The 13221-nt window shown below is 39.9% G+C and overlaps 1 protein-coding gene across 1 annotated transcript; it reads left to right on the top strand.

Annotated features, from left to right (window-relative positions):
• Positions 1-4721: 4721 nt before the first annotated feature.
• On the top strand, positions 4722-5678 carry LOC311078021 (2-oxoglutarate receptor 1-like; the record flags this gene model as incomplete). The annotated part of the gene is made up of 1 exon (XM_084106665.1): positions 4722-5678. The coding sequence occupies one exon, from the start codon at positions 4722-4724 to the stop codon at positions 5676-5678; it is 957 nt and encodes a 318-aa protein (XP_083962791.1).
• Between the last annotated feature and the right edge of the window lie 7543 nt (positions 5679-13221).

Below are 13221 nucleotides of genomic sequence, written 5' to 3' on the forward strand. Positions count from 1 at the left end.
TTTACAGTAACCTAGTTGTATCAAATATAATTTATCCACTTTTGTCCATACAATTTAGTTTAATCCAAATTGTACGCATGTATTAAAGCAACACATTCATGCTTGAGTTTGGTCTTAAATGATTTGGCTTATTTAAACGAACAATAATTTAAGAACAATCACACCAGGATATATATATATATTTTAAAAAGTGTTAGCCCACAGATACATTTATGAGGGTTTATTTAATTTATTGCAATCAACAAATGATAACAATTAGTAAAAGCCACAGTTTTAAAGCTTCGCAAGGTGCAATTTATACGAAGAGTTGAAGTTTGCTGTAGGCCTAGCTACTGTATAGGCCTACACGAAGTGAATGCCAGCAATCATTCAGTCAGTGACGAATTAATAAAAACATTATGAATTTAACAAAACGATATACAATTGTAGTGTAGTTTAAGTTCGCGCTGAAACTATATTTACCTTTTTTGAAATAATCCATTAAACCTGCTGAGAAACGAGGAGCGTGAACTAGAATGAGCAGTTCCACGCGCATGCCCGGGAAACTCATGAATATTCATGTAGGCTCCGCCCACTGCCTCTACAGATGCACAACTCACTTTTGCCCCACATTTCACGGTGCACTTGGTGCAAAAGTGAGAGCGCGCGAAACTTGTCACTTGAAAGCGAAAAACAGCTGTTTGAGATTCGTCGCAGTAGATTCAAGCAGCTGTAGTTATGTAGCCTACTTGTGTTTGTGCTAGAAAAATATACAAGACATTTGTGAGAAAATATTCTACAAGTGTGCAACTCTCATTGGATGAATTCACATACTGATTTGCAGATGAGCAAAATTTCTCCGTGACTTCACATTTTTTGATGCAGGTGTGTAAATGCGTTTTGCACCATATTCACTGCAGCAACTGTAGCAAAAATGTGAGCGTATGAGTTTCTTAATTTGTGATTTGTAGAATAGGATTTGTGCACCTGCAATGAAGAATTTGAGAAGGTGTAACTGCTGTGTTGTGTTTGTGGAAGATAAAAAAAGTCTACAAGTTTGCAACTCTTAAAACATTTCTCTCTGTGACTTCAAATTTACTGATACACATGTGTGACTATTCTCTACAACTACAAATTTCACTGTCACAGGCGTTCAGTAGTTTTGCACCAAAAATACCTCCATACATGAGTGACAGAGAGACGGGAGGGGGAGCAGGGAAAGGAAATGCAGCTGAACGAATACGCTGCGTGTTTTAAATAGCGTTAAAAAATGAAAGACCTTGACAAAGACGAAAACTAAGGACATTTACTTTATCATTTTATTTTATTTTAGTTAGTTTTGCCAAACACACATTACAGTTTTAGTTAGTTATCGTTTTTTTTGTAATGCCTCGTTTTTGTTTTTATTTCAGTTAACAACAATGTTTTTTCCCACCTAGTTTTCGTTTTTTCGTTCGTTTTCGTTAACGATTATAACCTTGGTTTTGATGAGACATAAATGAATGCAAATGAATATATAGATGATTTACCAGGAACTGCTCATCAGAAGAGGGAGGATCAGCTCAGGTGTTTAAACTCATGATCACCACAGTTCGTTTCTCTGAGGAACCAGCGGCTGGATGAGGAGCATCAGACCACATTGTAAGTATTCACCTCTTACTCTTCTAGTATATTTGCATCTCAGTATTTTCTCATTGTTCAGTAAACATATCCTTTAAACAATACATTTACTTACAACCAAAATTGCATACGTTTTTAAGAAGGGTAACAAAACCCTCCAATTATAATGCAAAGTTATCATGCTTTTCACTTTAGAATACTGTTCCAAATAACTAATTCCTTCTGAAGGTTTTATGGGTTACCATGATCTTCACTTTAGAATTATTTGCATTAGTCAAATTGGTAACACTTTATTTTGTAACACTTTACTCAGTTGACTATAAGTAGCTGCATGTCAACTATCAGTCATTAGAGTATTAGTAGACCCTCTGCTTAATATCTGCTAACTCTTTATTGTGATGCTCCTCAACAGACATTATACTGACTATAAGTAACTTTGCAACTACATGTCAACTTATTCTAACCCCAACCAGTCTACTAATACTCTAATGAGAGTTAGTAGATATGTAGTTGCAACTTATAGTCAACAGAATGTGTTAAAAGGACCATCAAAATAAAGTGAAACTGTCAAATTAATTATAAACCTGTATATAGTAGTAATTAATAGTTCTCTGGGATTTATGAAAAAAAGTAGTTATTGATGAGCTAATAGTAAACTACCACATTTGATGCACTATTACTTACCAATTAGTTAATCAGAGTTGCCTGTTTGTTAATAACTAGAATGTTAATAATGCGTTAGTCATTTGTTCCGGTATAGTTAGCTATCAACTTAAAATTTACTGGATTGAACTTGAGATAGTAACTCAAACTCTGCTTCGCAATTAAATAATTTCATACACAGCTAGTTGTGGATTATCCTGCTTATACCATGATCATTTGCCGGCGTTGACAACTCAAAACCATTACTGATGTTTGCAGTGCTAAATTTGACTAACATTCTGTCCACTTTAAATTAGACAAGAAGATGAAGTAGTGCAGTAGGTTTCCTTTATTTGATTGAATTATTTTTATTTGAATAAATTAGCCTATCGAGGGGGGGGGGGGGGATTAATGAGAATTAATGTCTCATTAATTACATTTGTTTTATTAATATTATTTTTTTAAAAAATATTATAGCTATTATGGAAAATAATTGTAAAAAATTCAGCTTCACATTGAGACCACAATAGATCCATATCTTAGAATTTCACAAATGTTGAAATGTACCGTTTAAACAGAGCTTGTATGCAGAATGCAGTGTTTTCAGTGTTTGAGCAACCTTTACTGTAGGTTATTGTGTGAAATCAGATAAAGTCATGCCTGAAATCTTAGAAATTCAAGTCAGACATTCAATGCCATAAAAGAAGACACACACACACACACACACACACACACACACACACACACACACACACACACACACACACACACACACACACACACAATCTCACATAAATGTTATTCCATCAAGTAAAAAGGTGCAAAGAAGTGCAGAGAGCCAAACGTTTTCAAGGTTTTATCAGTAAAATACATTTCCAAACATACACCTGCTTTCATTTAAATTACAGGACTCTAATATAAACATACAAATATACAACAAATTTTAGGCTATATTACAGTTTTTATCAACTGCTTACACAAAATCTTTTCATGTCACATGATTTTTGAAACCTCTCACTCAAAGTGCAAAACTACATGCCAAATCTTCAAAACCATAAGCTATTTCTCAGCCTTTGACTCAGTTTTCAATTGCATAAAACACTTTTTTCAAAACACTACACACAATTCTCTACCTAAAACACAAAGATCTAACAGGAAGTGACTTGCTTTCCTTTTCCAAACACAACCAATCAAAATGCTACACTTATTCACCTGGTCACACACACACTCCTTACATGTGCAAACACTAATTGCTTAACTGATCACTAACCAATCACTGCTTTAGTATAGATAGGCCTATAAATAGGTCAAAGGTCAGATTACCTTTTACGGAGAAGAGATGAAGCTTAGCACTGGGGACCTCCCCCCCTGCCAATTACTGGACCGGGACCCCACACACAATTTACTGTATTCTACTGTAAAGAATATACTTTTGGTGTACATGTTTATAGTTTTGTTGTATGCTAATGTATACAACAGTAATGTTTGGCCTAATAAATATTTTCTGTTTCTACATTGCGTTGGCGTTTCCGGTGTACTTGTTACCCCTCTCAGCAGATTACTTTCACTGTAGAACATTGTATTGAAATGTAGATATAAACCTATGAAAGACCAAAGAGCTTTATATTTAGAACAGCAGTGTTTACATGGTATATCCAAAAATGTATTATTATGAAAGAAGTGTTTGACATTTGATGCAAATGCTTCATTCTGACATGTGTTTATGGCATTTTGAATGCAGTGTGAGGCATTTTGCATTTTGTGTGTGCAGTTCTGAGAATTGTGTGTAGAGTTTTGAAAAAAGGAGACTTAGTTTTGAAAACGTGTGTAAGCAATTGGTAAAAACTGTAATACAAAGGCGTTGCTTATATATTTTTATATTATTTAAGTGCATTACACAACCCATCTTATATAACATTTTAAAGTAATTAACATGACCTTTGGCAATATCATCATTGTTAATATTTTTCCCAAATCAGTTATTATATCAAGCCACAAAAATATATTTACCGAAAACAATTTAGGGGAAATTCCTCATTCAAACCTCAACTTCAAGTCAAAAGTCCATTTACAATCCCTTTGTAAAAGTCTAAGTTCAACATTACCTCCTCTTTGAAGATGTACAATTTGTTCAGTAACTATATATAAACTAAAAGTACCCGATTCTATATAGACTTTGGTATCCAGAAATAAAACCGAGTGGGTGTCAATTTCCGCGTTAAATTTAAGAAAGTCAACCATAACGTTTAAAGATAGAATGAAGTCATCAAAACAGTTCTGTATCAGGGTTTTTTTGATGACTTGACACTATTAAATTTAACGCAGACACTGACACCTACTTGGTGTGGACCTTTTCTTCTTTTATTGCATCTCGTTGGATAGATGCACATCTGTTTATAATAATAATACTATCAGTTTCTACTTTGCATGATGTGCGCTCTTTAACAATGTTTGTATATTTTCCTTCTGCTAGAACAACTATGGCGAGTAAAATTTACTACGGCTCGAGTAACAGCTCAAGTGACAACTGCACCGACGTGGACAGTCTCATGAAGCGATACTACCTGCCCGCCATGTATGGTGCGATCTTCATTGTGGGCATTGTGGGTAACATCACCGCTCTGCTGGTCTACGCGCTCAAAGTTCGTCCCTGGAAGAGCAGCACCATCATCATGGTGAACCTTGTCATCACTGACCTTCTCTTTATGGTCAGCTTGCCCTTCTTGGTCTACTATTACATCCTCGACGACACCTGGACACTGGGGGTCGTCATGTGCCGCTTTGCGCGATTCATGTTCCACTTCAACCTCTACGGCAGCATCCTCTTCCTCACCTGTCTGGCCATCTTCCGGTACGTTACGATCGTGCGTCCGTTGCCCATGCTCAGCATCAAGCAGAAGCGATGGGGCGTGTTGGCTTGCGTTTTGGTTTGGGTCATTACGGTGGCCGAGTTAAGTCCGATTTTTAACATGTTTGACGCGGTTTCAACGGACAATAAGACATACTGCTTGGATTTTGCGAGCAATGACGAAAAAATCTTCTGGCCATATAGTTGGGCATTGACCGTCCTGGGATATTTGGTTCCTCTGGTCGTGGTCTGTCTTTGCTATTGGCGCATCATTGTAGAGCTAAAGAAGGGTCCTCATATGGGAAGCAAGAAACGGGTTAAAGCAAGGCGACTCATCGTGTTGATATTGACGTGCTTTATTGTTTGCTTTCTTCCCTATCACGTTCTACGAGCTCTGAGAATCTACACGAAACTCACTCCGGAAACCGACTGCATGCTGGACCGTGGTGTTCACGCCGCCTACATATTTTCGAGGCCGATCGCTGTAATCAACATAATTTTCAATCTGCCGCTCTACACGTTGTCGGGGGACTTTAAGTGGGCCTTCATGGATCTGTTCAAATGTGACCAGATCATGTCGAAGACTTAGGGGATCATTAAAGTGGCTGTGATCAACAAACCCACGACCAATACCACATCTGAGCAAAGCAGCTGAAACTCAAGCCACTGTTTCAGTCTTACGAGCCAGAGTCAATGCCACTGTGAAATAACCAATACTGAAGGGATACTCCACCTAAAAATTAACATTCTGCCATCATTTACTCACTCTCATGTCTTTCCAAACCTGTATGACTTTATTACGTTTGTGGAATATAAAAGTTGATATTTGATATACATGTAACCTCTTATATATAATATTTTTTTTGTAGAACTTCTTATAATATTAAGGGATAGTCTTAAGCACCAGGCCAAGAAAATAGTATAAACCCCCTTAATCATAATATAATCACCTGAATGTACAGCCTCAAGTGGTTTTATACTGAAAATGTAGGTCAACCACTAGACCCTGGTGCTAACATGAAGTGAATGAATGAAATGACTAAATGCACGTAACTTTGAATAAAGGTGTCTGACAAATGCATGAACATAAATATGCATGTAACCAACACAAGACCATTTCATGACAAACAACCTTTGTTGCCCTCTATATGTCAATAGCCTATGGGCGCCACTATGGTCAAAATGGCCTTGATATAAACAAACAATGATGCAAATCTGTAAAGATGGCATTGCATTTCTCTGTATCAACTGTAAATTGATGGTATCTATGTTTGTGGCAGCTGTATGTCTGTGTTTATTCATTGTGTGCTTGCTTTCCTACATTGACTTTATGATGATGGCGTAATGTAATTTGTTTGTCATACAAGATTAACATACAGTAAAAGTGAATCACATTTGCATTGCTTACTTTTTGGTACACACGGTGGCGTCGTTAGTGGGGGGAAAAGCCATTGTAAGCCCACAAGACTGTGCCATGAGCACAGCATGCATGCAATTTGCATAGTTTGATTGGATGTCTAGGAACGTTGCAAAACGCTAATTGGCTATGAGGGAGAGCGGAGCAGTCATCTGAGTGTGGTGTTCTTCGAGTCGTGCCGCCCAGTGTGCAATGTTCAAACAAAGATCAGGAAAAAAGAGTGGAAAGTAAACATAGGAAGGGAAAACAATTTGGAAAACTTCTTTCCAAAGAGACCAAGTTGTAACACCTCCTTTCTTTCAAAGATGTTACTCTGAGGGGTTCAAAAGAATTTTGACATGTACTGATAAAAATAACTCTTCACAAAACAAATTATCATTTGCTTCAATTTTATTTTCTTCACCAGTGCTTAATAAATGTGTCAAAAAGACAATAGAAATAAAGTCAGAGATCTTGGAGGTCTTTGTCTCTTCAATAAAAAGTCAATGAGATGACGAAAACTTATCTCTTGGCATGTCTTGTCTTTGATAAGGTGTGTGATGATGAAGTGATGATGAAGATGCAATGAGTCTCAGATCCCCAAAGTTATTTGAGTGCGATGCAAAGATTGAGTGCGATGCAATGATAGTAATCCTATAATCCTCCATACGAGAAAAGATCGTTTGAGATGAAGATGATCAGTGAATAGCTGTCCTCAGCGCCACATAGCTGACCATGTGCAAGGCCATGTGCTGTAGCCTTGATGCTGGTGTGGACCGCTCTTGGATTCACTGTCTCTAGAATCCAGTCCGTGCTCACAAAGGAACATGTGGTAAATAAAAAGTCCTTTCTAGAAAGAAATCAAATAACTAACATCAGTGATCTCAAACAAACCCAACATCAAATATAAACCAAACCATACTCACAGTTGAGCAGAATCTCAAAGAGTTCTCAACACAGGACTTTGGATGAGAAAGAAGGTAGCACAAGATCAATCCTCAGATTTCCCTCTACCAAACGAACTGACTTACTCTATGGTGTCAGTGTTTATATACCCAGTTACCTCCAGGCAATAGCGCCCTCTAACTGTTCCTGTTGTTACTGCCCGTGACTCCAATACATAACAACAGGGTCTTCACAAAAATACTTAAAAATACAAAAAAATACAGAATTACAAAAAGTAACGTTTTGTCCGTTACAAAGTGATGCCGCTGTTTATTCTGTGTAAATAGATGCTTGCTGCTCGGGAGTCTGTATTTTCCTACATAATGGAAAACAACTTATTTCTACATAACACTCTTATCAAACTCCAAACACAGAAGTAACACGAAAAGTGTTTGAAAAATCTTTAGAGATAAACTGTAAATATGGAAAACGTCTCGGTTACGTATGTGTCCCTAAAGGAGGGAACGTAGACATTACATCGGATGACCGACGAATAGGAATCTCGCTAGAGAGGCCAATCTACTTCGAGTGTAACTAAAACGAGCCAATTCACTTTGGTATGAGATAATTGCATCAGCTGCGCTGCTTTGTGGCACCTGTTGAATCCTGACTTTGTCGATACCCCTTATGTCGGCCAGACACAGCCAGAGATGGCGTTCCTGGACCACTAGTGAGGACATCGCACGACTCAGAGACCGCACAGCAACCTTCGTCGCTTGAGGTCTGTCACGGTACAAAGTTCTTGTAGAACTTCTGGATCGTGACCACCCTCGTGCAGGTCTTTCAGTGCCTTGGCCAGAAGCGGCTTCCCCACAGGCCTGATAAGCCAGTTAGACCAGACGAGTGCTCACAGGCCCGGGAAGGGAGACACGGATTCCCCCGTGAGGTGGAGTTAGGGCATTCCAAGGGGAAATCGATGTGTAACCCTTTTAGCGGCCCCGCCATCAAGGGTGGTGAGGGGGGAAGTGATCTCTTTATGCACCTCCGGAAAGAAAGTCAACGGGGCGGGGCGCTGAGAACCATCCAGAGAAGCCAATCAACCAGCGTCGAGGGCTCAGGACCCGATCCTCTCTGTGACCCGGGAAAGCATAGCCGTCATTTCTCATTAACTCGGACAACGCTATGGTTCCTGAATGGGGCAGCACAGTCAGGCTGTGAAAAAAGTCAGGCTCACCCTTCGTTGTAGCAATCGATATCCGGCCGTGGTCACCGTAATTTTGCCAAGCAAGACATGTTCCTGGATCAACATATTTTGTTGATCCTGGATAACATTCCTGTCCCAAAATTTAGTCCTTACCCTATCCCTAACCCTAAACCTAACCCTACCCATAACTTTTTTTCTTTAAATTAGAGGGAAATTATAGGTGAATAACACTGTTGTTGAAGCACCTCACCCTGGTTCTAAGCCTAAACTTGACATAAACTGTAAACTTGTCCCTCAAATCTGATTGGTTGATTGGAAAATTGTTCCAGGATCAACAAAGATGTTGATCCAGGAACATGTGATACTTGGTGAAATCACGTTCACCATCCGGCCGTAGGGGGGAGCCCCAAATGAGACGACTGGTACACATCTTTGAGATTGTCCAGCCCGTTCCTGAGGGAGTTCCACTGGCTGCGGAGCGCACGAGGGATGAGGGTTCCTTGGGGGTTGGTTCCCCGAAGGAAGAGCTCTCACCATGATCCTCAAATCACCTGTGCTACTGCGTAAAGTAACCCTCTGAGAAGGATTAGATCGACGCAGAGGCACAGGGACCCCACCTCTTTCGAGGTACTGGAGTCTCGACGTCAACTCTGAGATGGTCATCTTCCCGCAGTGGGTGCATGACTCATAAAATCAAAAACTATTAAAAACATTAAACACTCAAATCACAACATGCTACTGCAGCTAGAGCTCCTATTAATGTTGCTGAGAATGAGTGTCCAGTAAGAATGTAAACCCAGAGTGTAGTCAGGCAACTACAAATCCAACACACTTGTAACATTTAAAAAAAATAAAAAATAAAAATAATAATTGCTTGTAGTGGTAGCTACACTGTTAAATAGTTTGGAATACAAAGCACAATGTCTGTTAATAAAACATAATTCCAATTAAATATTGTTCAACTGTAATTTGTATGTCTAATGGGATACTGGGGTGCTCTATTTAAAAGCATATAAAAATCCATCCATCTTCTTCCTCTTATCCTGGGCCGGGTTGCAGAGACGCCCAGACTTCCCTCTCCCTAGACACTTCCTCCAGCTCTTCCGGGGGAATACCGAGGCATTCCCAGGCCAGCCGGGAGACATAATCCCTCCAGCGTGTCCTAGGTCTTCCTCGGGGTCTCCTCCCGGTGAGACGTGCCCGGAACACCTCCCTGGGAAGGCGTCCAGGAGTCATCCGGAACAGATGCCCGAGCCACCTCAGCTGACCCCTCTCGATGTGGAGGAGCAGCGGCTCTACTCTGAGCTCCTCCCGAGTGACCGAGCTCCTCACCCTATCTCTTAGGAAGCACCCAGCCACCCTGCGAAGAAAGCTCATTTCGACCGCCTGTATCCGGGATATTATCCTTTCGGTTATGAGTTGACCCACAGCTCATGACCATAGGTGAGAGTAGGAACGTAGATTGACCGGTAAATCGAGAGCTTCGCCTTGCAGCTCAGCTCCTTCTTCACCATGACAGACTGGCACATCGACTGCATTACTGCAGAAGCTGCACCAATCCGTCGGTCAATCTCCCATTCCATCCTTTCATCCTTCCCTCACTTGTGAACAATTGATTCAATGTGAACAATTGATTGACTTGATTCTCATCCCAGCCACTTCACACTCGGCTGCAAACCGTACCAGTGCATGTTGGAGGTCCTGGTCTGATGAGACCAACATGACAACATTATCCGCAAAAAGCAGAGATGAAATCATGTGGTCCCCAAACCTGACACTCTCCGGCCCCTGGCTGCGCCTAGAAATTCTGTCCATAAAAATTATGAACAGAACCGGTGACAAAGGGCAAGTCTGACTTACTGCCGTCAATGAGAACCAAGCTCCTGCTCTGGTCGTACAGGGACCGGACAGCCCTTAGCAGAGGGCTCCGGACCCCATACTCCATATAAAAATATGAGTGTTATACTCTATTAATGATATACACTACAGTACAACCATTTTTCTATCAATTTTCTAGTGCTATATATAGTTGTACACAATTATTTAAAAAAAAGCGTAGATCATGGGATGATGGCTACGGGGCCACTACACACTGTCTTTGCATAGGGCCCGAGATTCGGTGCTACGGCACTGTACAGTAGTACTACATTCAAAACAGCGGTAACTGTGTTTGAATAATATCTGCATGGCACAATTGACTCTACAGTGAAACTCAAACTTCTCAACAAACAAACTGATGCTATTTTATTCAGAACATTTTTACTCTCAGTTGCTCAATTAATAGTCTTTGTTTTACATAACCTGATGGAAACATTGGCTCAATCACAAAACACACATGGCTCATTCATACGGTCTGAATTGAGTAACTGGTTAAACTCACTTGAGTCTTTGCTCTTGGATAACAGTATTCCACAGAATTCCAGCTGATGTTTATGTTTAGATGTTTTACAGTAAAGTAAGAGGAAATGTGAAGCCTCCATCAAACACTAATAAGATGCAAAATAGGGCGTGTTCAAAAGATTTTTGTCACAATTCATACCTTATTTGAAGTTTTCTTAATCAAACTGTTTACACACTTTATTGTGTTAGGCGTTTTTTCCTCAAACTTTTAACAGTGATGTAATACAGCCTTGGTGAGCAGAAGAGACTTCTTTCATAAGCATACTTTTTTTTTTCCAAACTTTTGACTGGTACTGTATATAGCCTATTATATCATGCCTGTATAGGGTTTCAGTTGTTATTTAAGTGTGAGTATTACTCCCTCTAGTGGTTAAATTCGAGGACTTTCCAGATAGATTTTCTCCATGACTTTTTGATCATATCATTTTTTACAGTGATGACCTTGGCGTCATGCTTTATTTTAACCTAAAAGGAAAAAGCGATGCACACTTTAAAATCCACCAGAAAAAAACAAGCACCACTGGCATTTTATTGTCTACTAATTTCCGTTTTGGGATGCACTAATTCTTATCTTGAAAACTGTTTAGGATGGATTTATTTTAGCATTTATTTATCTTGACACAGTGCTCGTAAAACTGCATAATGAGCTCGTATGATAATTGCTCCTCGACCCGCACATCCGACCTGTCTGTCCTGTACATGATCAGTTTCACGAGTTCACACTTACATACAATTAAAGGGAGTAAAAATAATGCGTATTTGGCGTGCTGTCCGGGGGGAGGGCTCCGAACTCGGAGTTCGGCCCGAACCCAGAGTATTCCCCCCATAGGATCATGTGTTGATAGATCATATTGCCTTTGTGTTTTGATGTGACATAAATGAATGCAAATTAAAGGTGAACTAAGTAACTTTTTTATCTTAACCGAACAGCTTCGGAGTCATTGGAATGGTTATATGACTGTTTTCGGGTTGAATGGTGGTCTTCTCGCACCCCTCGAGCGCCTGTGAGACGAAAAACCACCCTTGCAACTTTGGGCTGGCGGGCCGCCGGCCGCAGCATCAGGAAGTATTGCGTGATATCAGGTCTCGCGATGTAACAAACTGCTTTACGGCACTGCACACATATACTGTCTAAACATTTATATGCTAGCCTTCTGTGTATTATACATACCTCAGTGGACATTGCTCCGTGCGTTCGCCGGGTTCTTTGAAAACAAATGCACATGACCAGCGGGAGAAGATGGGACGAGCCAACAAGTTTTAACGACAGTGTTGTCAAATATCTATTCCGAAGCTGTAGGGGGAGCTCTATAGAGAAACCCACGAGCAAAAAGCGAGAAAACAGCGAAGAAGTCGGCAAAGCTGCATAATGCAGCTTTAATGGGGCCTAATTTAGCTCCAGGAACTGTTCATCAGAAGATGGAGGATCAGCTCAGGCGTTTAAACTCATGATCACCACAGTTCGTTTCTCTGAGAAACCAGCGGCTGGATGAGGAGCATCAGACCACATTGTAAGTATTCACCTCTTTTAAAAACAGATTGTTGTTAGCTCTTCTAGTATTTTGGCATTTCATTATTTTTTAATCGTCCAGTAAACATATTCTTTAAACAATACATTTATTTAAGGTTTAGTTAACCCCCAAATGAAAATTTTGTCATTAAGTACTCACCCTCATGTTGTTCCAAACCAGAAAATCTTTAGCTCTTCGGAACACAAATGAAGATCTTTTTTATGAAATCTGAGAGCTGGTTTAGTCCAAAAGTCTGAAGATACTCGATCACTTTATATGATGAAAAGCTTTAGTTTAGGCTTTTATTCACATATAAACAGTCATCAACTCACACATCAGTTGTGGTAAACGGAAGCTCAAGCATGTTCGCTTGACGTGCGAGAACCAATGAGGGTCATCGTGTTACGCAGCTCGTTTGAGCTTCAGCAAGAACCAATGAGGTTCATTCTCATGTTACGCAGCAAGTTTGAGCTTTTGAAAGAACCAATGAGGTTCATTCTTGTGTTACACAGCAAGTCTGAACTTTTGAAAGAACCAATGAGGTTCATTCTTGTGTTATGCAGCAAGTTTGAGTTTCACCAAGAACCAATGAGGTTCATTCTTGTGTTACGCAGCACGTTTGAACTTTTGAAAGAACCAATGAGGTTCATTCTCGCGTTACGCAGCAAGTTTGAGCTTCTGCAAGAACCAATCAGGTTCATTCTTGTGTTACGCAGCGCGTTTGAACTTTTGAAAG

Source organism: Abramis brama, assembly GCF_963993115.1.
Source record: "Abramis brama genome assembly, chromosome: 2".
Lineage (NCBI taxonomy): Eukaryota > Metazoa > Chordata > Actinopteri > Cypriniformes > Leuciscidae > Abramis > Abramis brama.